Source organism: Hesperophylax consimilis, chromosome 5 (genome assembly GCF_061612785.1).
Source record: "Hesperophylax consimilis isolate HC1 chromosome 5, BYU_Hcon_1.0, whole genome shotgun sequence".
In the NCBI taxonomy this organism is placed as follows: Eukaryota; Metazoa; Arthropoda; class Insecta; order Trichoptera; family Limnephilidae; genus Hesperophylax; species Hesperophylax consimilis.
The window spans coordinates 30,433,007-30,460,988 of record NC_142840.1 but is presented as its reverse complement, the minus strand read 5'-3'; the positions used below and the strand labels follow the sequence as shown (position 1 = coordinate 30,460,988).

Genomic DNA, 27,982 nt, shown 5'->3' with positions numbered 1-27,982 from the left:
TGGAATGTGGCATCACTGCTCTGACAGTTATCCTATACGAGAGTGGTATATTTATGCTATCCCCCCTATACCTTATCACATACATGCTTATCACTCTTTATCAGCTGTTTACATTTTGCCAGTCCTCGTCGACGTTTGATTATTTATAATAATTCGTCGCCTTTCAGATCGACGAAGTTGTCAGAATTCATTCGTACAGTGCGGAGTGCTCAGTGCTCTAGGAAGTGATTAGTGATTGTGTTCTAACTTGACAATAATAATATGAATCTATCATTCGCAGGCTGTGGTTTCCTCGGAATTTATCACGTCGGAGTGTCAGTGTGTTTTAGAAAATATGCCCCACATTTGCTGCTGGACAAGATATCGGGGGCCTCGGCTGGAGCCATATCAGCATGTTGCTTGCTTTGCGATCTTCCTTTAGGTAAGATACATGTTATGTTACGAGCTGAAACTATTTGTACTCTTCCACATTTCTTTGTTTAGTAACCTTCCTTAGGTCGCAAACAAGCGTCATGTCATGTTTGAAATCAGTGACGTAATTATAATAACAATGTTTATTGATAATCCACACTACCGCTTTTTTGTGATAATTACTTAGTAATTACGCGCGGATTACTTTTGCCGCCACCACTTTCTCATCAAATTACTTACTGCTTTTACTTTCACTTATTATTAAAAATTCTACTTTCTATTTTATAATCCCTGGGCATAAATCGCTTCACTCTTCAAGCTGGTAAACTTTTTTGAATTGGTAGATGCTGTAAAGCATAGTTACTTTCTTTTAGTAGGTGTTTTTTTATTATTTTGAAAGAATATGAAGTTCATTCCAAATGTATATCTTCAAAAACATTTAAAAATTGAGTATTTATAACATGGAAAAAATAAGAAAACCGTATAATTTTTTTTGGTGGAATAAGTTAAACCACAAATTGTAATATGTAAGCATTGAAGACAATATTACCAAAGCTTAAACAAAAGATGTAAAACAGAAAAGACAGAAAAAGATTCAGTCGCATCAAGGAATCGAATCCAGGTTAGCTAATTGGACAGACCTCTTCCACAGCAAGGAAGTGGTCATAGGTTCAATTCATAGAATTCTGTATAGTTAATTTATCCTTTTTGATGAAATTAAAAGTGTTTTTATTTTTATTATAAAATCTCTGAATTAAATAAACGTAAAATGTTGAGGTGACATATTTCAACCTTAATAATAATTTGATATAAAATACACACATTTAGGAAATGAAATTAAAAGAATTTGGCATTCTCAGACTATAAAAATATTACCATTTTTTATTTCGACTACTGGCATTATACCTACCTTTCTCATTCAAAATTTAGGCATATTAGATCTGTCAAAGAATTTATATATAAAAATGCAATGTCATTTTAAATACATGTAGGTTTACGGAAGATTTTTTAAATATTTAAATTGAGGGATCAGTAGGAATTATAGGTCCAATTAGAAGTTCTGGTAATTATTTACCTACGACTACCGTTTGAGAAAATATTCCGTACATGTTAGGTTAGGTTGGATTAGGTAGAATTAAATCACAAACCAGTCTATACAAACCTAGCGTAGCCCACAAACTACTTGAAAACTGGGATATAACTCTAAAGGGGACGCGAGCAGGCGTTATTAAAGGGGCAATTTTTTGTAGTAGTAAAAACGGTAGTCGTAGGTAAATATTTACCGAAGTTCTACCTAGCCGAACCCTCTGATATGAAAATATCTGGAGTCGGTGAATTATTTTCCCATTTGATCTCTGGTGATTTGACGTGTTGTTCTTGTATTTATTTTGCTTTGTATAATGCACTTGAATAATGTGGATTGACTAGATGATCATTTGTGGAAAAGTGTGCAAGGGTTTAGTTTTTCCCGTGGGGAAGTCGGAAATTAAAAACAAATTTGTTTAATTTTTTTTAAATATGCTTTTTTTTAATTAATTCGCCATAAATTAATTGATTTTTTCTAATTGTATTGTAGTAAATAGTAAAGTTATCTTATTTTTATTACTGTTTTAAGGCTATCTTCAATATTAAGAAAAGTCTATTATAAAATAATAACAAGAAGTTCATTGTTAAAAATAGAAAATAATTTGTGGAACGTACCAGAATCCCACGTGTTGATAAGTCTATGTCCCTCGTGCTAAATAGGATTAAGTAGAAGCCTTTGACGGGATTTAACTATTGACCTTCAGTTAGCATTTATAAATGCCACCCAGTCAATATTTATAATCAGAGCGAGGACACTGTGTTTTTTTTTAAAAGTATTATTTAATTATTAAACAAAATTATTACCGAGATTCGGAATTGTCCAAACGTTAATGAAGTCTGTCCTTTAGTTGATTTGAAAAGTAATAAAGGTCAGTACTGAAAATGCAAGTTTGCATTGTTGTGAGTTGCCCCATTTCAAAACAGTTCAAAATTGGCTCAGAGTTTTGTGACTTTGCAAATTAAAAAATATGCTTAGCCTGGGATACAATATTACATGGCAATTTTTTTTATGTCAGTAGTGACGCATGGAAAAGGCGAGGAAGGATAAAAATAGACCGAATGCTTTAAATTTGAGATCCCTGAGGTGTATGTGTGATAAAACCATGTTAAAAATGTAGAGATCCGGAAAAAATGATTATATGACACTTATTTTTTTATTTTTTATATTTGTCATATCTAAAAGCTTAAACTGTCTAAGTTTAAGCTTTTAGATGATCTGTAGTTGCAATTTGATTAGCAATAAGGTAGCTAGTTTTTAATTCAGATTTTATAGTATCAGGTATTTAAAACAATGAAAGCTTATCGTGTGATAACATGCAGTTAATCTTTATGAAAACATTGATAATATTTATCTCTCTAAGAGTATTGTATTGTATAATGTTAAACCCGTGAGATTATTTTGAAGTGTTAAGTTTTTTCCTGTCATGTGTTCTTAAAGTCCATCCTGGTTATCAGAAATAGATAAAAATTAAATGATGACGCAATGATGATTAATGATCTTGCCATGAAATGGTTTTTGCCACAGTTTTTTTTAAAGGTGGATAGCCCTCAAGAGTCCTTATTGCTCCCAAAATGTTGCTAATGAACCTGTAATTAGAGAAAAGAAGAAAAACAAACTTGTAGAGGTACGCCACTAATCGAGTCGGACGGTGTCAAGTACTACTTAGCACACAGTGTCAAGCGCTAAGGTACCTAGGCCCTCATAGAACATACTGGAAATTTCGGCTGTTGCTCAGCGTTACGGGTGGCAATGTTTGTAGCCATAGCAACTAGAATGTTCTTAGGTGCAACTTGAATCGTATTGGCACTTCATATAAGCGACAGCGGGAAGGTATTCAGTCAGTCTACTACGCGCTACGTTTTAACGCGCTAAATAAATAACTTACTCCTTTCGCGCCGCTATTACTAAAGCATCGATGACACGGGGCTAGTTTACAAGCTACAAGCCAGCGAGTTCGCTAGCAGCTTGTAAACTAGCCCCGTGTCATCGGCTTTTTTACAATCTGCTAGTTGACTGTCCGATTGTAAAAAAGCAGCGAGTAAAATAGAAAGACGGGCTAATTTACTCGCCATTCGCTGGCGTGTTGGCTTATAAGCTAGTTAACTAGCCGTGTGTCATCATCGCTGCTAGTAACTAGTTGCGAGTATCTTTGCGTTTTGGCAGTCAGCAAAAAATGTCAACGGAAGTAGTTCGCGCGGCAGTAGTTATCTTAGCTTATGCTATCAAGAAGGATTTACAACGAAAACTTGGATTTTTCAATTTTATTTATTTCTTGTCTGTATACGTCTTTTATTGATTTTATTTTTGTCTTCAGTTGCTTCACATCCATACCGACAGTTAGTTGTTTTTCGTTAAGTTTAATTAAGAGGTATTTGAAAATTTCATCCTTTACTTTTGTGTTACAATACTCTTTGTCTTTTATATTCCATAAAATAGGGTATTGTTCGTAGATGTTGAGAAACTCTGTAATATCACGCGTGTTCCACTTGATTTTTCAACTTAAAAAAATAAACGATAGAATGCAAACAACACGTCACGCAAAATAACACGTGATTCCAACTCGCTAGCTAGTTCGCTACTGAGCGAGTGGAAAGTTTTGTGTGTCATCGACACTCGCTAACTCGCTTACTCGCTAGCTTGTAGACTCGTCGACTAGCAGCTCGTAATTTAGCTCCGTGTCATCGATGCTTTAAATAATCCTTGCTGTAATAAATCTATTATAAAATATTACATGGTTTACTTTTAACACTGAACACATCTTCAACCTTCGCAACATTTAGATGTTTATATTTTATATTTTACTCAATATGCAAATAATGAACAAGATTAAGAAAGGAATGTTTGGATGGATTGGACTCGTAGAGTGTATGGTCTGAGAAAAACATTTCTAATGTAAATAAAATTTACTAATGAACCTTAATTAGAAAAAAAGAAGAAAATTTTGCTAATGAACCCGTAATTATTAGAAATTAAGAAAATGTTGCTAATGAACCTGTAATTAGAGAAACTTAATATTGAGATAACATTCTTTGGATAAAAATGGAGATAAATTAACATCTTTTGGATAATATAACAATTGAGGTGATCAGAATCAGAGTGTCTTAAGTACCATTTAAGTAGGTACAAAGAATTTACTTTTCTATTTCTTTTTAAATTTTATGAATGCTGTAAAAAAATTATAATAAATCATTTTTGCTACGATTCAAGGTAAACCCAAAAAATACAAAAACATGATACCTAACAAAAGCGTTTTCTCAATGAATGCAAATTGATTGTTTGGTTGGATGGCACTCGAGCCCCTCTGGTGCTGAGAGCCTCAAGTAGAAATAGATAGCAGCACTTGAAAATATCATCAAAATCTAAATATTATGTAACGCAATGAAAGTGCGCAAAGCATATTTTTATCAGGTCCGTTTAAAGGCCAGAAATGCGACGTCACATGTGAGAGGTTCATCAAAAGATTATTGTAAAAGGATCATTCATCTTTTAAATAATATTTATCTTAATTCCTATTAGTGATCCAATTGTTTAAAGCTACTTCTGAGGGGTTGATGACAAAATTGCACAAGCGTGAATTTCACGTACCAATTACACTGCCAGAATTACACCTACTGGAATCTCACACGTCAAATAAACCTAACCTAACCTACTATAAAATTTAAACCTTTTAAAAACGGATTATATTGGATTATTCTTTCCAATACCTTCACAATATAATATTATATCAGCAATATAGACAAAGTCTGGAAACTTGCAGTACAGGCGGGAAACTGGTGAATCTACGTCACATTTAGACCCGATTTTGTACAACATTTTTTGACTTGAGATAGGTACTTGACTAGTAGGTACCATAATATTGAAAAAAATGCAAATAAGAGTTCAAATAAACATAATAATTTCACATTTCAAAAATAATCTTTACTGAACCATTTAAAAGGCTAACATCTTGAACCAAAAACGGGATGTACAAACAAATTTAAAGACCGACAAAATGAAAATGGTAAAAAGGTGACTTTGCTACGCTCAGAAAATAAATATTATTCATATTTGGGAAACATTCATTTATTTAAATTTAAATATTGCACAAGTGCCTGAAACCATTGGAACTATGGCACCCCAATTAGGTATGTTATGAAGGAAGTGGGAGGGGAAGGAGATGGGGAGAGGAATGTCGGGAAGTACGTAGGTAAGATCTGGTCACGTTTGGACTCTTGTGCGATGTTCACATTATAATGAATGTTATTATTAACGTTTTTTTTTCTTTTGCAAGAGAAGAATGGTCCCCTAATGTACACATTTGCCAGGATAATGCCAAAATATCGCATGTGGTGCAAGGGCCTTACGAATTATGCATGGAGCATAATTTTTAGATGAATTTCATATTTCCGCCTTCATTAAACATAGATGAATCGAGGCAGTCAAAAGTTTGAGAACCTGCTCTCTACTCTACAAGACACACCCTCTAATGGAGACAAATGTACATATTTGTATTGAATAAACAAATGAGTGCCAAAAAATTATCACTACCATTATAATTATTTGTGTGCGTCTTTGACTAAATAAACAATATTAAATCGTTTGAATAAATATTTACATATTTGCTATTCTAAGGAATTTTAAAATCATTATTACATTCAATTCCGACTGAATAAACACTGTAAATCTTAAAATTTATTCACAATACTGATTTTTGCGAATAATAATAACAGAGTCTTGGAGCCAGATGGACTATGGATTCTCCAATTTGGGTATGTTGTGAGGCTCAAGGAAGCGGGGATGTGGAAGGTTGGGAAGTACCTGGCTCTTCAGATCTGGTCACCATCACAAAGCCATTTCATCATTTCCGTCTCTGGTGAAAATACTTCCACACAAATACACAAACGCATCTACTTGCTACAAGTGTTCATTGTAAGTGAATGAGAGGATTCTAACCAGTGCTAGAACCTTTCTTTACTATTGATACAAAATATATCAATATCTGGTTTTGAAGGATATACACGGTGTCCGGAGCACAAAAACACACAATGTACATGTTTTGCACTACGATTTTGCATTTTGTCTGTCTATAAATTTGTTAGTACATTCCGTTTTCAGTTCAAGATGGTGGTCGTTTTGATGGTTCAATAATGATTTTCTTTTCAAATGTGAAATCGTGTGTATTTTGACTTCCATATTCGCATTTTTTTTTCCATATTACGGTACCTACCTGCTTAAAGAATGTTTGAAGAAGAATTGTCATTTCTTTAAAAATTGAATAATTCCTTATTTGAAATTTTTAAAAAATGTGGTCTGAAATATATGTTTTATGATTAATTAGTAGGTATGACCTACTTACAATCATAAGATTTTAGGGAAAATTTTGGGTTTTGATTTATTAAAAAAAGAGAAAATTAGAAGATACTTTTTTGGACGCAAGGTCTACTGTTCACAGAACCACTAGTTTTAGAATGTACAATTATAGAGTTTTTTTAAATATATTCTCGCATCTATTACTTTACCGCATTTACAGTATATAACCATGCCAATGACTTTTTCACTAATGTCGGGAAAAAATGAGCAAACAAAATGTCCTCCCCAAATTCTAATTGGAAAAAACACATAAACCCTTTTCTAAACAATTTAAATCTGAAACAGTTACATATGACGATATTAAGGATACAATTAACTCATTGAAAGACACAAAGTCCGCCGGTATGGATGGCATCACCGTAAACTTACTCAAGACACTTGTTCATGAACTATTGGAACCTCTCACTTACATAATTAACCTCAGCATAACACAGGGAATTTTCCCTAAACAATTAAAGCAAGGACTCATCATACCCATATACAAAAGTGGTCTAAAAGTGGACATTAAGGACAAGTTGTTTCGGAGAATTTCAACAATTCATCAAATTTAAACCTTCATTTCCGGGTTCTGTGAAAGTCCTATTCAAATTCTGTTATTATATCATTATAGGCGAGTAGCTTGACAGAACTGATATAAAAACAGAACTTGAAAAAATCTTTCACAGAACTTGATAATGAATGTTGAAATTTGATGAATTGTTCAAATTCTCCAAAACAACCCGTCCTAACAATTACAGGCCCATAACAATACTCTCACTCTCGAAAGTAGTTGAAAAAAAAATGAACAAACAACTGAAATCATTTTTGGAAAGCAAGCAGCTACTCTCCTAAAAACAATTTGGTTTTCGGTCAAATAAGAGCACTGCCGATGCTATTATTGCTGTTACAGACTTTCTTGTTTCAAATTTAGATAAGGGAAAAAAATGCATTTCCATCTTCCTAGACCTCTCAAAAGCTTTTGATACTATCTCCCTTGACATTCTTATTAATAAACTAAATGCCATTGGTATAAGAGGGAAAGACCTAGAATTTCTTCAAAGTTACTTAACTAATCGAACCCAAAGTGTCAAAATCGAAAACAAATTCAGCCAACCCCTCCCTATAACCTACGGAATTCCCCAAGGAAGCGTCTTAGGACCAACTTTGTTTCTCATCTACATAAACAATCTTTGTAACTTAATGATAGATGGAAAAATTGTAAGTTTTGCTGACGATACTGTGCTACTCATTCAATCAGACACTTGGTTAAACGCATACAAAATGGCTGAGAAATCAATTAACTCTGTTAAAAAATGGCTAGATATTAACTCTCTTGCACTAAATACTTCCAAAACAAAATACATTACTTTTAGTATGAATATCGTTGGCCAACCTAATCAAGATGTTGAAATAAAAGTACATGAATGTTCTTGTACTCACGATACATTCTGTCAATGTCCTTGCCTAAATCGAATGGACCATATCAAATACCTTGGTCTTACATTTGATCAATATCTTAAGTGGAATACACTTTGCCTACTTATCACGAATAAACTTAGAAAACTTATTTATTTCTTCAAAAACATTAGAAACATACTAGACTCCAAATCTATGAAAATTGTTTATTACTCTCTTTGTCAATCTATCATTGAGTATTGAATAATCGCATGGGGAGGTGCAACACTATCAGCTATAGATTCATTATCGAAGGCACAAAAATGAATTATGAAAGTTATTCTTAAAGTTCCCTTAGAAACAAGTACTGCAGATATATTCTACAAATTCCATGTATTAGATATTCAACAAATTTACACAAAAACTATCTTAACTCATCTGTTTAAAAATAAAACACATACATTTTATGAAAATACCCAAAATATTGTAAACACCAGGCACAAAACCAAAGAACTCATACAAACACCTAAAACAAACACAACCTTTGATAAATAAAATTTCAAACACATTGCGTCTAAAATATACAATAACCTACCTGAAAAAACAAGAAAATCGAATAATATTAACAAATACAAAATCCTGGTCAAACAATGGATCATCGAAAAAGGTTGTGCAATAATTAGTCACCTCACCCAAATATAATCCTCTATCTCATTATTGTTACCACTGAAAAAATACCAAACCTGAAAATTTTTGTCAAATATTTTTACTTTATTGAAAAATGTACTTTATTTTAAATTATAAAATATTTGTAAACTAGTCTGTCTCGGCACAGGATTTCCTAGTGAGACAGGCAAAGTCAAAAAAAATATGTAAAACTTTTTATATAGATGCACATAATAATAATAAATAAAAATTTCAATAAAACCCTTCAAAAACAATATTTCGTATATATTATTTCTATTGAAGGGAGGGCCCAAAACTTTCCATTTTTCTTTGTGTTGAACTTTCTCAATAGAATCGATATGACTTTTAAATGATATTGAATATATATTTGTGATAGGCGATATCACGAGCGACGTGCTGGGTGTGGTCAGCAAGGCGCGCGCCGGCTCCCTGGGCCCCTTCAGCCCCTCTTTCAATGTCCAGAACGTGCTGCTGGAGGGGTTAGCGCGCTTCCTGCCCGACGACGCGCACATCAGGGTCAGCGGCAAGCTGCACATCTCACTCACCAGGGTCTATGACGGGAAGAACGTCATCGTCTCGCAGTTCAGCAGCAAGGAAGATCTCCTGCAGGTTAGTATCCTTGTTCCTTTATTTTATTTATCTTTCTTTCATGATTGACATGAGGCAGTGTATGATATGGTTACATGACAAAACAGAACATTGAAAAAAACCATACCTAACCTAACCTATTCAGCATGTTCTGTTCATTATATCATACGATCACTGTATGTTAAAATGGTTAATTCTCTGTTCAAAAAGAAAAATAAGATTACTGAAGATGGTTTGAAAGATATAAATAATATAAGTTTGTTCTTATTAGTGCCAGGAGCGTTTAGAGAAGTTTAGTTTTTGGTTTGAATAGTAGAAGAAGTCGGGAACGTCCGAGGATTACTTAACGCAATATCTCTGCACCGGAATGAGATAGGCAGTCGAATTATAGTCAATGTAATGTAGTTTTTTAACGGTAACATTGTGGTATACAGTAGTGAATGGTGGAAGAAGTTGGAGACGCCTGAGAAAGACATTAGCAATAGCAAAGCATTGCAGGGTCCACTAGTATTTAATGAAACGGAGCCAAAATCTCTTGACGTATGAGTTAAGTAGCATTTAAAGAAACAATGTGAATTTTTTCATAACTTATCCACTCGAGTGATGGCCAATGAATCCACATAGATTTCACTGCTTATTCCATATTATAGGTTTAAAAATTTAGAGGAGTAGCGGAAGGCTGTGAAGTAGCTGGCTTTTCAGATTTGGTCTATTAACAAGGCTAAAGCCATTTCAAACAATGTTTTAAATCTGAATTGTCGTCACTAGAGCAATCCTGTAGGTATCTATCGCTCTGAAATGTGCTGCAATCATATTATTATTCAAAATAATACATATGAAATTTTGCTCACACCAGGATTCGTACCCGCTACCTCCGGATCAGAGCCAAGGATCTTAACTGCTCAGCCACAGAGGTCGTCGAAACCTCTATTCAAACAAGTTATTGAACTTTTAAGATTACACATTAATTGTGCTATCTTTTATTAATCTTGATGGCCCTAGCCATTAAGTGTCCTCTAAAAATGAATTTCAAAATATTATACATGTACATTAGCATATGGCATATCTATCTATATACCGTGACGGGAAAGCGATATTGCTATAATTGCGAACATGTTTTTTGTATTTCATAGAAAACTATTTTTTACTCATCGATCTATCTTGGCCCAATGATTCTACAAAGCATGCACTACCTCAGGATTAATTTTATCTTTATTTCTGTGTCGCAAGAATGAGACTCGAGTTGCCCGATCTACGCAATTTATACATCTATGGTCTACGTCGACATGGTGGTGCCATATCGATCTATCTATGACATTTTTTAAAAGTACCCGATCACTTCGCCAGTGGGTCGTTTTCGACCCGGATCGTGTAAAATGATCGATCGACCCAGGACTATTATAATTACATCTTTTTCATTTATAAATGTTCCTTGCAACTTCTAAGGTATCCCTAATAGTGCGCAAATGCACAATGAAAGAAAATCAATCTATTTCTTATTGAATCCTGATGTACTTCACATTTAAATGATTGATTAAATAATCTGCTCAATATTGTGTAATGGCTTTTTATCTGACAAGATATTATCAATTTCTATTTGAATAGGTTTGCAATTTAACATATTATATGGAATATTCACAAAGTCAAATAATAATCGATCTATAGTGTTCATAATCATTGCCTTAACCTTGAAGTGTGAATAAAATGATACATATCTCAGTAGTAGAGAAATAATAATATTGTTTCGCTTGTACATCATATTTCTTATTGCAAAGTTAATGTGGAGCTTTGAAAAGAATGCAAGGCTGATGTAAGTGTAATTAATAGGATTAAGAAAAGTACGTAGATTCAGAATTGAAACATTGCTTGAAATGACTTTTGCTGTATTTGATGAATAGCCGGGTACTCCCCCACCTTCCTCTTCCTCATCTCCTACCCCTCCTCACTCTCTTCAACCTCACAACATACCCCAATTGGGGATGGCATAGTCTCACTGACTCCAGACAGTCGGGAGTAGTTGAGACTCTTGTGCGGCATTCACAAGAGTAATTTTTTTAAATTTTTAAATGCAGGTAATGAACGAATAAAGGAATGTGTGAAGAATATGTGACGTAAAAGTGAATGGTAGAAGTTGTCGGGGACGTACTAGTAAGACAAAGCAAGATCAAGTTAATCAAATACTTGAGTCGGGCCATGTCAAGAGTCAGAATAGGCGTGTATGAGACAAGGAGTGATTGAAGCAAGCAGTATGTGCCAAGATAGAGATGTGCGATGGTCTATCTGCGGCGAAATGGCGTGATGGTTAGTTGAGTGTGTTTTTCTCTGAACTAAAGATCCATCCTGAAGCCTCTTTCGTGTGCTTGCACATTTCGTACCACCCCTCTGTTTTTTATATTATTATTTTTATTTCTGTCAATCAAAAATGATTCATTAGTGAAATTATTATTATTCATATTTATGTATTTGATTTAGGCTCTGCTGGCGTCCTGCTTCATCCCTGTGTTCTCCGGATTACTGCCACCGAGATTCCATGGTATCCGCTACATGGACGGAGGCTTCAGTGACAATTTACCCATTCTTGACGAGAACACCATAACAGTTAGCCCTTTCTGCGGAGAGAGTGACATTTGCCCCCGGGACCTCAGTTCACAACTGTTTCACGTAAGTTAATGCTTTTTACTTATCCGACTTATCTTATTGTTTGTTTAATTTCTTCAGTTTATCAACTGTTACCAAACATGTTTCTCATGCGTACAATTTGAAGGACATTCGACAGATGTGCGTCAGAAATCATGCGATGGTAATAATCAATGTTATTCAACACTTCTTCCTCACTTCAATCTCTAATCTACATTAGCTTGTAGCTATATACTTTATACTGATTTATTATCACCGGGCTGTTAAACCTCCAATTTTACAAAATTGATTTTTAGCACAAATTTTTTTAGAAGATGCCTTACACCTTACACCATTGACTATTTCTAAATTATTTTGGGGATAATGAGAAATAAATGCTCCGATGTACATAAAATATTGTACTTACACAAAACTTTTTTTTAGCAAATAATTTTTTATGTATAAATAAAATTTACAAACAACGAACAGATACCGCAGTAATTATATCTTATGACCTATTTTTTGGTTGATTAGACTCCTATCAACATTTTCTTCCATATTAAATATTCACTGTGATAAGTATTTACCCTTACATATTCTATAGTAGTCTCAGAGAGACGTGACGTCATTGTTCTAGTATCGAGAGCCGGCCCTGTGTAGACGCAATTTGAGCAGTCCATTCAGGGCAACCGACATGCCAAGGCGCTGATAATATCTAAAACAGGCGCCGTTTGGCTCAGTGCCGGCCCTGCCAGTACCTTCAGTCTTTTCATTTTTGATGTGTGAGAAGGAAGAGTACGATCATCAGTGATATGTTTTCCTTTTAAGCTGTTAATTTTTCAGTATATAATACTTTTATTACATTGTTTTGATTATTTGAGCACCAGGCTACTAGGCCCATGCCCGTTTGTGGTTGTCAGTTTTTTTTACAGTGCAACAGACCACGAAAGAAAAGCAATACAGTAGAAACTCGTTAATTCTACCGCGTTAATTCAAACACCGATAATTCTAATTAAAAACGCGTAATTTGTAATTTTCGCCAAAAAAATATCTCCAGAAATTTTTTTCCATGAAAATGGTTTTTTAATTCGAAATTTATTACTGTCCGGGCACGAAATTTTTTTCGTGTAATTCGAAAAAAATCGATTTTTGCGAAAATATGAATCTCAAAGACAGCCGTGGCGGTAAAATACTGAAAAGTGAATATCCAAGTTTGAAGAGAAGAGAAAATAAGCGGAAATATGTCGTATTTTTACACCAAATATCTGAATTTAAAGGGTCGGCCGCGGCGGAAATCGGCTGCAAAATTACGATTTACGTGTAAATGCATCTTAATTTTACGAATTTATTTTGAATATCTGAATTTAGAGGGCCAGCCGCGTCGGAAATCGACCGCAAAATTACGATTCCCGCGGAAATATATCGTATTTTTACGAAATGACTTCAAATATCTGAATTTAAAAGGACAGCGTGACGAAAATCGTCCTAGAAAATTCGATTTAAGCAGAAATTAGTCTTATTTTTACATCAAATATCTGAATTTAAATGGTCAGCCGCGAAAAGGGGATGGGGTGGTTTTTCAAAATCTCACATAGACAGTGACCTTCCTCATGTTTTAAAGGTCGAGTGTGCAAAATTTCATCAATCTCTGAATAAAACTGTAGATTTGTATACAAATCAAATCCACGCCATCCGCCTGCCTGCCACAAACAGACTCTCTCCTTTATATTTATATATTAGATTGCTTCCCGCAAAGCACAAAGCCTAATGACATTGTTTTGTGTAATAATAATCACAGATGTATGTAAACAGAAATTAGGATGAAAAATAATATGATCTCATAATAAGATTAATATTTTTTGTAGTTATAACGAAAGAAATGTAATGTGTATATTCCGTGTTTTTCTAGGTGAACGTGGCCAACACAAGTATCGAACTATCAAAACAGAATATCAACCGATTTACCCGAATCCTGTTCCCCCCAAAACCAGAAGTATTAAGCAACATGTGTAAGCAAGGGTTCGACGACGCGCTCCGCTTCCTCCATAGAAACAACCTAATCTCGTGCACCCGCTGTCTCGCGGTCCAATCCACATTCCAAATACAAGAAGCCCTCGACGAATCAGTGGACTATGACCCAGAGTGCGTTGAATGCAAACATCACAGACAGGTGAGATTTGTCATTGCTATTGTTCATTAATGCATCATTTCGCCTTTTGAAACGTGATAGACTTTGGATTAAATTTTTATAAACTTTGAGCTTGTGATAAAAAGTAATTTGCATTTATTGTGAATATTTTTTATGTAACGTGATAAAAATAATATTATTAAAAATTTGCGGACTTTGTGTCAAATTTTATTACGAGCTAAGTTCATTTTAAAAATGCTAATAATTCTTTATTTACAGTGAAACTAGTCTCCATCTTACGCTTTTTGTAAAATGTGATGTAGAAATTTCTGTGATGTAGATTCCTTGTCTGACAATGTTTTCTTATAAAAGTACAAAAAATTACACGATAATTCCTAATTTATCGGGGAAAGCGAAATTTATTCACAAAATTCTCTTAGGACAAGTTCACAGAATTTTAACAATTCAGCAAATTTCAGAGTTGAAATTCCAGTTCTATTCATGTTCTGTTATTACTTTATCATAGGTCGGTTGATTCACAGTACTTGGATAATAACAATTCCGTTAATTAACAATTCCGTGAAACAACCTGTCCATAGTCTCTTAGTTTTCTCTAAAATATTGAGAAAAAAATTATTCCTTAGATCAGAAAGTTATAAAAATTACTTTTATATTGTGAAGAAAGAACTCTTTTTAGCACAAATTAGGAATGTACAATTATGTGCACAGTCAAAATAACTAATAAATATGTTTCTAGCGGTTTGTTATCAGTATCTACTCTATTAGTAATAACTTAATTATTTGTTAATGTCATTAATCTTTATAGAATTGATATTTTGATACAATATAAAATAAAACTTCAATATTTGTGACTCAGATCTACTCATAATAATTTCAAGCATTGTTCGCAATCAAGTTTATCTACAATAAAATTGATAAACAAAATAAAATATCAAGTTTAGAAAATTATCATTGTAAAATTGTAAAACAATATTCATCTTATACTAAACAAAGACCCAGTAATACGAATAATATAAATATAAAATGTTTTTATTCTTCTTTAAATTGGGTTAAACTGATGATTATTTGCTATATGATAACAAATAATATTACTATTATTACATATTTCAATTCCTGAATCTTCTTATTTTCAAAGAATATGTTTTACATGTTTGTTTCCTGATAGGCGACCACCATGATTGTTTGTCTAATTTTATTTAGAATATCAATGCAAACATTCATTAGAGTTATCTGCCACGCGCCATGTTTCAAATTACACATTACTGTCCATTATCTCTGTTACAGTTTGTTTATAATTAGGTACACAAATTGTTGCAGCAGAGTAAAATAGTATATTTGATTATAATTATGATTGCAGGAAGCACTGGTTGCCAATTTGCCGGACACTGTGATCACTGTTTTCCAGAATGCCATAGATTCCGCAAACCAAGGCCTGATGAACTGGGTGTTTAAACATCGCAGCATGAAGCTCCTCTCTCTCCTGTCCCTCCCTTGCACACTACCCGTTGATATTGTCTATGCCACATTCACAAAGTAAGTAATACTGTCGTAACTATTTCTCAGGTCACTGAACCACTTTTCATAACTCCATTGTTTTACATTTTGATGTGTAGGTGTTTGATTGTCCTAGATATGACAGATTGAGCAATCCTAAACTCCAATAATCATGAGTAAACGTTTGATTAAAATTGTGTCAATATTTTTTACATGATGTGCATTGAACTAAATATTATGTTCCCAATCTGTATTTTATCAACGTGAATCCATCCCTGCGTAAGTTATAATTCATTTTTAACAAAAGTCAAGAAATGCTTTAAAAAAAATTGATTTACTTGCATAAAAATATTAGCCGTCAAATAATTTTTTCCTACTAATACAGTTGAAAACTGTTCAAGTGCCGCTGAGATTTTGCACTTTAGTGTTTTGTTGCCATTGTTGGTTTTTATTTCTACCAATGTAAAATTATCTGCTGTAAATAGTTTTCGGCTTGACTTTTGGCGGTGGTGAATTCGCAGAGTTGATTATCTGTCTTAATTTCCAACAAATCTATTATTTGTTTGAAATTGTTTGCTAAATGAAGGTCCTTGTATGTTTAGTTTAATTGGTGGTTCAATTGAGACTCATACTCTCCAATACAGGGTCGTATCCAATGTTGTGATCTCTCGTCACGGATGTGGAAACCACGTGAGCTATAGAAAGAGGTAAAAATCTTAAACAGAAATGTGTTGCCTAGGCTTTTGTGACAGTGATGTGTTGTGGGTGGTTCAGGTTATTCTGTATTGCAAAAAATTTTCATACATATTCAGTGACCTGCTATTTTTTGTCTATATTAGGTATTGTTTATTCCGTGATGTGTCTTAAGCTACAATCATGTCATCTTCTACAGTGAAATTTAATTTTTTACAAACGTATGTAATCGCTGAGGACAGAACTTTTTGGATTTTTGGAAAATACCGAATAGTACCGAAGGTTAAACTACCAAAATGTTCCTTTTGTTAGCCGGTTGAAAAGTGTGTTATGTCACTGTACTGCAGTACTGCCATTCCAAGACTTTGAAAGCTCTAAACTTTGTCATTTTTGGAGCTATCGAAAAACTCGTTTTAATGTAGTTAATAAACCTTTCAATATAAAACATTTTCATCATAAAAAAAATTAGGATACAAACTCTTTGAATAATCTTATTTTTTAGTGTAGAATTACAACAATATAAGCTGGTGTTTGTCTGTACTGGTACTGAACCCTGTACCTCTGTATTTGTTTTGTACTTTGCTCCAATCTAAAATATCGACATAATTCACATTGACGTGTATAGCCTTTGTGTCGTTCAACTGCAGTATGTTTCAATATTAAAAAAGCCTTATCATAGTCACAATCTTTTCATTGTGTTGCAGGCTTACCGATGAAAACATAATACATATTATGATAATATACGTTACGGGCTTTGTCATAAATCTATCAATTTCTTTGTTAAAATATTAAGAAACTACAAATGATAAGCTTAGTGTATACATTATTTATATTTCTACATCACAGCTGAAAATACATATTTGTAAATGATAAACATGTGTTCATTTTATCAATCTGTCAATGTGTACATTCTCTATATACTAAAGTACTTGTGAGAATTATTGTGTCTATGTATTGATTTAATGCTTTCATCAAAGACATGCTGAAGAAGTACAAAGCTAAATATTTTTAATATGCAAAAATGAAGTTGTTAAGATTATTATATACAGATTATTAGTTATCGACATAAAGTTTGTACACATCATAGTGATAAAAGCTTACAGCTGATATTGACCAAAACAAAAAATAAACATTATCACATGTAATAATCAGTAACCTTAACAAATATGTGCAAGGTTTCAATGTTGTAATCACAAGTTTACTAATATTTCAGTTAAGTTATCAAGAATGAGATAAAATGAAATAGTTTATTACTTATCACATCGTTCAGTTATCAGTTAACGCGCGCCCAACATTTGTACACTGTTCACACTTGTCACGAAGAATGGATCGTTTCTACGACTCGTTGAGTTCAACAGTTTGGCCGTGGAATGATTTGCGGGCCTCTGTGTTTCCTCCCTCCTACAACATGGGTCACTTCAAGGTCCATATTCACTCCTTCCTCTTCTCAAAAAGACCCTCCACACAGCATCCCCAAATATGATATAGGCCCTGAGGGAAAAAATTTTCTTCCGGGCCTCCTGTGTGGAGTTAATGTAATACATAAATAAAAACATGATGTGAACGCATCTGCACTTTAGTTATAATTGGCCATTTTCCTCGAAAGATGTAAAACTATTGTCAACTTCAGGCATTCGGCTTCTATTGAAATTATTACAGGATTTCTACCGTACATTAAAAAATTGTGAATTTATTTCTAAGGATGTCGGATAGTTACCGCTATCACTATATAAGTGGTAATCATGCAACAATAGATTCACAGCAAAGTAATTCAAACAGTGTTGACTAAAATAACTTATATTGTATGAGTGCAGAAGCAGGTGAAAGAAAAGGGTAGCTCGCACACATTTTTGCACCTTCTTTCTATTGAGTTTTGTCTTTTCCACATCCTTCCGTCCGACCACATACTTTCGCATAATGTTTTCAGTGTCAGCTTTCATAATCCCCTTTGCGACAAAGCTGTCAAATCTAAACAGTAAACTAAGAGAAATACATATTGACTTTAGTGCAATTTTAATTTTTAATCGGTATCCTGATGTTATATGTACATATATGATTATAATATGTATCGAAATTTGCCTTTTTCAAACATACGGCTGCCGCATTTCATCTGGCTTTTAGAAAAGGGGGTTGTGATTGAAAAAGGTTTGGAACATATGGTTTGGTGTAATTTTTTTTTACTGCTTTTCGATTTCAACATTAATTCTTAAAGATTTATTTTCATATTACCTCCTATAATATCAACTGTGGTTTTTATTTTTATTTATTAGTTGCAGTATTTATTTTTGTAATTTTTTAAATTTATTTTTGTTTTTAGGATACTAGCCTGCAAACCTAAAATGACCCTATCGCTCTGGGCGGTCTGTCGCATTCTTGTGCGTCAAGCACAAGAGATGGTGTACTCGCAGAAAGCCTCCAACCCTCACAACTACCCCCAGAAGCAAAGTGCCGACTCCTACCATCACCCACACCATCCCCCCCTTACAAAGTAAGTAAAAAAAAAAAAAAAAATCATTTTAAAAGTACTGCAACTTTTTTCCACTCCCACAGAAACACAGATCACCAAATTCCTTCGGGAAGAATTCTTATCTCAGACTCCAATTCTAAAGCTAATCAATCTGGATCATATTTGAGTTGATTGATTTAATTGAGCTCTTAAATTATTTATATCCAGATCATCCAATGGGATATTTTCACAAGTGTTTAATTTAAATATTTTCAATCACAATTATTGATTTTAAAACCATCTAAACAGCACATTCTGAAACGGTTCCAACTGGCTACAACGTCATTATGACATAGAAAAGCCAATGCTTGGTAAGAAGGCTGTCACCAACGTCGCCCGGCAATGTTGTCAACGCCGCCGAATTCACGAATAAAGCGAACATTACGTTTTGGCGGCAAATCGAAAATGGCACATGTTAAATTATGTTATGGAAAATGTATTCTTCAACATGAATACCTTCATATTCGTAATTTTTTTCGAGAATTAAAAAAAAGATTAAATATTCATGGATTTTTTGTTTTAATAGGAGATCTCACTCGACTGTATCAAGGCTAGGAATTGCAGAAGCGGAGAAGAGCACTTCTAATCTTGGAGTGGAAGAAAATTTGCCCTTAGATGATGATACGTTTGAGCAAATCCTCCACGTGACTACGCAACATGATGCACTCATGGCCTTTTACTACACTGACAGCAATAACAAGGTATGAAAATGTTTATATTGAGGCAAAAGATAGAATGAATCAATTCAGTTTGATGATATAAATACACATGATCATTCAATTCCGAAGTTTTACACTGAATTAATTAATTGCGTTCCTAAAACATGTTGCAACAAGTAAAAACTATTTATTTTTAATTTATAACTGTTATTTACTCAAATTAAAATGGGGTAAGTTCATAGACATTCGAAATGATAGACTTGCCTAACACTAAATCTGGATATAATTTATCTGGAGCTGGAGGCAAACCACGTGACCAGAAGGGGTTTGTTGACCAACAAAGAACTCACATTGACATAACCAGACCTTTTTTTTTTTAAAGAAAGATAAACATTCCCGGGTTACGATATTAAAATTATTATTACAATATTTAAAAATCTCCTACTACCACCACAGTAAGCGGAAAATATTGTTTGTGTCATGATGGAGGACTTAGCAAGCTGGGGAAGTGAACATACGCCTGGGTGGGACCCAAACACGATGCCAACTCAGCCACTGACCGGTCTATTGACGGTTAATAATTAACCCTTAATTATTACAAAATCGCTAATTGCTTCGATTGTTTTAATCTACAATTTATAAAAAAATCTCGTATATAACCCCATCAGGGTGTTGATAATTAATAAATATGTACACACTTCTTATTAAGAAAGTGCCATTTATGACTAGTGGAAAAACTGAAAAATATTTCAACAGAACATTAATGGCAATCATCTTGTGAGCTTAATTTTAATTACATATATTTAAATGTGACGCAATTTTAAAGAATCATACGATTTGAAGCTTGTTAATAATGTAATCTGATAAATGTTGAAACATGTCACTTAATGGAATCAAGTCGCGATGAGATGTCTCATCAACTAATCAAGCTGAGAGTTCAAACTCTAAATCCCCCGTGCCTTTGTTCAAAGTTTATTTTGTAATAATATAATATCACAATGGCTTTGTCGTCTTTTTACATCTGATAAGAAATTATTTAGTATTATGTATTACTTATTGAAATCCAAGCAGTTATGACCTAAGCATTTACTTTAACATTTACGTACCTGAAGGTAAAAATCATTTATCACCTGAAGAGGGGGGTCACAAGGGTGCCCATATATTGCAGAGCGTTCGTGTCGCGGTTAAACGCGACGCTCGTTATATTCTACGTGTTCATAGATGGCGTAATTAATTAATTTGATCAAAATTAACTTTTTGCAAGGTATTGCTTTACAGTATTAAGACAAATTATTTGTTTGCGCCCGCATATACGCAATATGAATTTGAATAAATAGTTTAGTCCACATAAAAACTCAATTCTATCGAGAAAGGCATACGAATACAATATTGGATTGAATCATCGGTACAATATTGTATTTGTATGCCTTTCTCGAAAGAATTAAGTCTTTAAACGAACAAAACTATTGATTCATATTCATATTTTGACGGCCGGCATAGTCCAGTGGTAACGCATTGGACTGCCATTCCGAAGGTCGCGGGTTCGAACCCGGCGTGCGCAAATAAATTTTATTTGATTAATTTGTGTTATTTCACAATTAATTAATTAAAATAATATATAGTATATTTGCGGCACGTTCCAGAGTGGAAGATACTACCAGTATCGCCCTGGTGTAAGACCACCATTCAGAATTGAAACGTTGCTCCAAATGGCTTTAGCCGTGTTTAGTGACTAGATCTGAATAGCCAGGTACTTCCCCACCTTCCTCTTTCCTTTCCCCACTTACCTTCAGCCTCACAACATCCCCCAATTGGGGATGCCATAGTCTCACTGGCTCCAGACGGGAGCAGTTGGGACTCTTGTGAGGTATTCACTATAAAAAAAAAAAAAAAAAATATTGCGTATATACGGGCGCAAACAAATGATTTGTCTTAATATTGTAAAGCAATACCTTGCAAAAGCGTATTTAAACAAAATTAATTAATTAACGCCATCTGTGAACACGTAGAATACAACGAGCGTTGCGTTTAACCTTAATATTCCTTTTGCCCTTTCCAGTAACATTCAGATATTACTTTCTATTTTTTTGTTATACCTTCCGTTTTAACCGGACATCGCCCAGCGGTCAATCATTAAGTAGTGCAAAAAAAATTGTATTATTAACCCTTTCCAGTGAAATGCATTTTTTCATCTGCACTCGCGGCAAGGAATTAAAATGAGTAATGGGGATTCCAGTGGAGAGGGGAGAGTAATTTCGTGGGAATTGGGTAGATATTGTACAATATCTTAAAAAATAGTAACCGGATCAAATTTTTTACCGAATAGTTTTTCTAAATCATAGAGTATGTGATGATGTAAGACAGATAAATATCTCACAAAACTCTTGTTTGGGGGTTATGTATACCCCCCTCCGGTGCGGAAGGGTTAAATAGAGAGGTTGCGAGTTTGACTGCCGCCTCAGTGTTTATATTGATTGTAAAGGCAATGTCTTTGCCTTTGGTATTTATTTTTATTTTTATAGTGAATACCTCACAAGAGTCCCAACTGCTCCCGTCTGGAGCCAGTGAGACTATGGCATCCCCAATTGGGGGATGTTGTGAGGCTGAAGGTAAGTGGGGAAGGGAAAGAGGAAGGTGGGGAAGTACCTGGCTATTCAGATCTAGTCACTAAACACGGCTAAAGCCATTTGGAGCAACGTTTCAATTCTGAATGGTGGTCTTACACCAGGGCGATACTGAGAGTATCTTCCACTCTGGAACGTGCCTCAAATATACTATATATTATTTTAATTAATTAATTGTGAAATAACACAAATTAATCAAATAAAATTTATTGCGCACGCCGGGTTCGAACTCGCGACCTTCGGAATGGCAGTCCAATGCGTTACCACTGGACTATGCCGGCCGTCGAATGATGGCTTTGATGAATGGTATGATGGCTTTTTACATTAATATTTTATTATGTGATGTTGGGATGGCGGAATAATAGGTAATACTGTAATTTACACAATACTATCAGGGATGATGAAGAGAGACTGGACAACATTGCTAAATTGTTGTTTCTCTTTCATACTGTTTCTCTCATACGAGATACTAGTCGCACACTTTTTATATTGTTGACAAATATTTTTTGTGTTCTGCCAGCCTGGGTATTTTGATGTCAATTGTGTTCAATGGGCTTTGCAAAAAAAGTATTGATTTTGAATGGTGAATGTGGATTCAATAGCTGTCTTTCCAATTTTATTAAAAAATTAACAACAAAAAGTACAATAAGATTTTTTTTTAATTTCAGGTCAAGATAACAGAAATCTACGATGTCACAGATGCTGATGCGGAGGGCATCCAATCTCCTGCAGAAAGAGAGCTCAATAAGCAATTAGAATTTGACAATGACTGGGGAGATGATGAGATTAATTTCTACGACAACGGTAAGGATAATATTTAATTTGTTATGATGATGGACACTGTAAGGCTAGCTGAAACGTCTGCTCAATAAGGAGGAAACCAATGTGGATAAAACAAAACCATGAAAAACTAGTAACATTTACAATTGACTGAGAAAATCTGGAATCGTGCCTTTAACCACTCGAGCCATGTAGTATTTGTCACGAAACATCAAAAATCAGCTATTTCTGTCACCAAATGACACATCCTCAAAATACACGTTGTTAATAAAAATCTCCTTTTCTATTATGGCCAGAAATATAATACAGTAGAACCTCGTTAATTCGAAATCCAGCGGACATCAAAAATCAAATTTCGAATTAACGAATTCCCACGTAATTCGAAATTTTATGAAAAAAAAAATATGCCGAAAATCGATTTTCTCGGCCGCCTCTTCAAATCCGGGTGGTATTTTAGTTGTAAATTCGTATTAATACCAATTATTTCTTTATTTTCGCGGTCGATTACCGTAGCGGCCGGCCCTGTAAATTCAGATATTCGCAATAAATTCGTAAAAATGCTATATATTTACGCGTAAATCGAGATTTTGCTGCCGATTTCGGTCGCGCCCTACCCTTTAAATTGAGATATTCGTAAAAATATAATATATTTCCACGTAAATCGAGATTTCGCGGTAATTTACCGTCGCGGCCGGCCCTTTATTTTAAATATCTGAATTTAAATTCGTAAAAATACAATATATTTCCGCGTAAAACGAGGATTCGCGGCCGTATTCCGTCGCGGCCGGCTCTTCAAATACAGATATTCTAAATAAATTCATAAAAATGCTATACATTTACGCGTAAATCGAGATTTCGCTGCCGATTTCGGTCGCGGCCAACGCTTTAAATTGAGATATTTGTAAAAATACGATATATTTCTGCGTAAATCAAGATTTCGCGGTAATTTTCTGTCGCAGCCGGCCCTTCATTTCAAATATCTGAATTTGAATTCGTAAAAATACGATATATTTCCGCGTAAAACGAGGATTCGCGGCCGTATTCTGTCGCGGCCGGCTCTTCAAATTCAGATATTCGAAAAAAATTCATAAAAATGCTATATATTTACGCGTAAATCGAGATTTCGCTGCCGATTTCGGTCGCGGCCTACCCTTTAAATTGAGATATTCGTAAAAATACGATATATTTCCGCGTAAATCGAGATTTCGCGGTAATTTTCTGTCGCGGCTGTCCCTTTATTTCAAATATCAAATTTGAATTCGTAAAAATACGATATATTTCCGCGTAAAACGAGAATTCGCGGCCGTATTCCGTAGCGGCCAGCTCTTCAAATTCAGATATTCGAAATAAATTCGCAAAAATATGATATATTTCCGCGTAAATCGAATTTTGTCGGCATTTTTTCGTCGCGGTTGGCCTTTAAAGTTCAGATATTTGAAGTAAATTCGTAAAAATATGTCATATTTCGGCATGGATCGAAATTTTTCGGCCGATTTCCGTCACGCCGTATTTTTTCAACGCGGATATTCGAAGTAAAGTTAGTAAAAATACGATATATTTACGCGTAAATCGAAATTACGCGGCCGAGTTTCGTCGCGGCCGACCCTTTAAATGCAGATATTTGGCGTAAACTCGTAAAACTACGACATATATCCGCGTAAAATGTATTTTCTCGGCCCTTTAAACTCGGATATTCGAAATAAATTTGAAAAAATACGACATTCCAGTGTAAATCGATTCAGATTAACAAAATAATAATACTAATTAGGACGATGTATAACCACGTAAAAATACATTTTTCGGCGTTTTACTGCCACGGCTGACTTTTAGATTCAGATTTACGAAATATTATGATTTATTTTCGCAAAAATCAAATTTTTTCGAATTACACGAACAAATTTCGTGCGCGGACAAAAATAAATTTCGAATTACGAATTAACGAATTTCGAATTAAAAAAAATTTTGTGTAGAAGAATAACCTTTATAATGCGTTTGTCTAATTAAATGTATTTTTTTTATTTGTTATAAAGTGGTTTGTTGGTATAAATTAAATAGACTTTACAAAAAAAAAACATCAGAATGTGATTTTAAAAGTAGTGTGCATTAAAAAAAATTGCATTTTTAATTTCATATTCCATTCATTTGTAATATTAAATTCTGAAAGAGTCTTACATCTGCTTTCAAAAATTGAACGTCAGGCGGGAATATTTTGAAATAAATCTATAATCTGATAGATATTTATAACTGACGTTATACTGAATTGTTTAGACCCGAATCATTAAAATTAATATGAAAGTCTATAATGTAAATTTCTAAATCTTAAAATTTTAAATCAACCTTATCTACAGGGCTGTCGCAAATGTGATTAATCGGAAGCTATCCCCATACGCGGATCTTGCATATGTGCCTTCCATGAAGTTTCACAAAAACATACACAGTCTGTAAAAACGTTCCGCGTGATAGTATAGATTGCTTTGAAAAGGCCAGTGTTATATAAATGTATTTATAAATTTCAGAATTGGAAGGAATGTCAGAACACTCCATTGAAGACTGTATTAATGACAAGAATATATTCTCCGACCCGGAAAGCGAATGGGGTAGAGCCAGGTCTCCGCCTTATTCCTCCCAGCAACACCTCATCGAAGACTCCGACAGACCGGAATCGGACCAGCCTCTATCCAACTTTATACCCTGTCCAGATCCTACCATGTACCAATTTTCACAGTGACTTAACTTGACTTTACCCCTGTTTATTAGACCCGACTGAGTTATTTTGTTAAAACAGTGAAAATTGACCCCTAACAAATAAAACTATATCCAGTATGAAAAGTTGGGGAGAAAATAATTTCAGTTTTCGTACTCTTTATGGTCCCAAAATTAAATAAATTAATACTTAAGATCTTCAAGAATTACTTTTGACCATTCGGCTTCCTTTCATAAATTTAATCTTAATTTTATATAAACTTCACATAATCCATAATACTGTATTTGAAGATTTATCATAGAAAACATAAAAAATGATAAAGCAAACCCAAAAAAAGAGTGTGATAAATAATGTAGGTAGGTTGGTAGTTAGATTTATTTTAAACAGAGTGATAATATTACATACTATACAAGTAGTTATTAGGCAAAATATATAATATTTTTGTAACATTATAAAATATGACTCATAATATGAATGGCAGTTCAATATTTTTTATAACTATATTTTACGGTTGATTAATGTCATAATAGTGAAGAGTGTGGGGTCTTTAATCCTAACAAATAACTAGCAGCTAATTAATAGTGAAATATTCATTCTAAGACTTCACAGATAATTATGAAAGTTTAATAGTTTATTGTCCTTGTTACCTAAATGTGACATTACTCACAATATCATCTGCACCTAGATGTGCTTTTTTCTGTGTATGCATATTTTATTTATTGACAAATTAAAACTGAATTGAGAATAGTGAAAAAAATTAATTGTGCTTGTAAAAGTCTTTGGAAGATAAAAAAAATATATTGTTACAATTTTAATTGAATACTGAGAGTTTTAAGTGTGTGAGTTGATTCGGAAGCTGGGCAGTCAATAATACAAAAAAATGATAAAGATTGTTGTCATACACATAACATATCAAAGTAGGTACCTGTTGAATAAATCATGTTGTATTATATATTTGTGTATTAGAATGTGTATTGAATTATTCTTTTGTTATTATTATAGTTATAATAAGATATGTGCATGTAAATTATTTTACCTCATTACTGTATTTAATCTGTCACAAAAGTAAAATCATTTTGCTGAATTTTAATTTATTATGCAACACGGTACCACTTGTGTTTTAATTATTCTGATCAATTGGTTGTTAATGCTCCTATATCTCTGAAAGTTGACACTATCATCAAATGTTGTGATATATATATTAAGCTCCATTAAATAAATTATATTTTTGTATTAAGCTAGCTTTCTGAAATGCTTTATATTGTAACCATGTGTTGCTATTTTAACTTGATCTAACATGACTGTCGCGTATGTGATTGATTCAAGTCTTTAACCACACGCGGATGTCGCACATGTGATCCATGAAGTTTCACTAAAACTACATTGTGTCATAACGTGCCGCCTGATGGAATAGTTCGCCTTAAAACGACTAGCACTGTAAAGGTTAATAATTATTTATTTTATATTGCATGGTCATAATTTTATTATTTTTCAAATACCAAAAAAGATTTAGCGTAAATATTCTTAAGCTATTAAATATATACTTATAATTTTAATTTATTCTCATCTCTGTTATATTCACAATAAAAAATAGACAAAATCAAAAGTACTGCAGGCTTAAGTTTGAAGTCCAGGGTGATATATTTTTACTTGGTGATTGATTATTTAAAATGTAGAATATGTAATAATTTTAACTAGTTTTAGGTAAATTTACTGTAACGATTAGTATTTTAACTTTATTTTGTGATATTTCGATTTAAGAGCAGGATTTCAATGACAACTGCGGCAGATCTTATTTTGTAACCTATATTTATGTAATTTCATTTGAAACATTATAACACAGTGCACAAATAATAGCTTGTTTATGTCATATTTATCTACTTCTTAATTAAAAAAATAAATATTTTTATTTGAAAAAATTAAAAATTAGTTTGAATACCCATTTAATTTTGTACCGGATTCCATCTTTAACATAATAATCTCATCTCATACTATTGTGGTATGTATATCCACAGTCGTTACATATTATGCTGCTTGGATTGACCCTTTAGCAATCAATTTAAAAAAATAAAATTTGCACTACTTAAATGTTCTGAGACGAAGGTATGTTTGTCCAATGTGCATTCAAGTGTAACTGAAAACATAAAAACTGCCATTCAGTGGCGTGCCTTTATCTCAAATGTTCTGAGACGGAGGTATGTTTGTCCAATGTGCATTCAAGTAGAGGGGGGGGGGGCTTAAAACATAAAAACTGCCATTCA

The 27,982-nt window shown here is 33.6% G+C and overlaps 1 protein-coding gene across 1 annotated transcript; it reads left to right on the top strand.

Annotated features, from left to right (window-relative positions):
* Nucleotides 1–98: 98 nt before the first annotated feature.
* LOC149423761 (1-acylglycerol-3-phosphate O-acyltransferase Pnpla3-like) lies at nucleotides 99–27,881 on the top strand. The gene is made up of 9 exons (XM_089631796.1): nucleotides 99–421; nucleotides 9,285–9,517; nucleotides 11,969–12,157; nucleotides 14,022–14,282; nucleotides 15,619–15,794; nucleotides 18,766–18,936; nucleotides 19,481–19,655; nucleotides 22,906–23,041; nucleotides 25,534–27,881. Exons 1-9 carry the CDS (start codon nucleotides 262–264, stop codon nucleotides 25,743–25,745), a joined length of 1,713 nt encoding a protein of 570 aa, XP_089487922.1. The 5' UTR covers nucleotides 99–261; the 3' UTR covers nucleotides 25,746–27,881.
* The last annotated feature ends 101 nt before the right edge of the window (nucleotides 27,882–27,982 follow it).

Bases quoted from the DNA above. Each gene is read 5' to 3' on its own strand.
- LOC149423761 (XM_089631796.1), top strand. From the start codon at position 262: ATGAATCTATCATTCGCAGGCTGTGGTTTCCTCGGAATTTATCACGTC. The intron at 15,795-18,765 runs GTAAGTAATACT...TTTTGTTTTTAG, and splicing joins GTCTATGCCACATTCACAAA to GATACTAGCCTGCAAACCTA. The intron at 18,937-19,480 runs GTAAGTAAAAAA...TTGTTTTAATAG, and splicing joins CACCATCCCCCCCTTACAAA to GAGATCTCACTCGACTGTAT.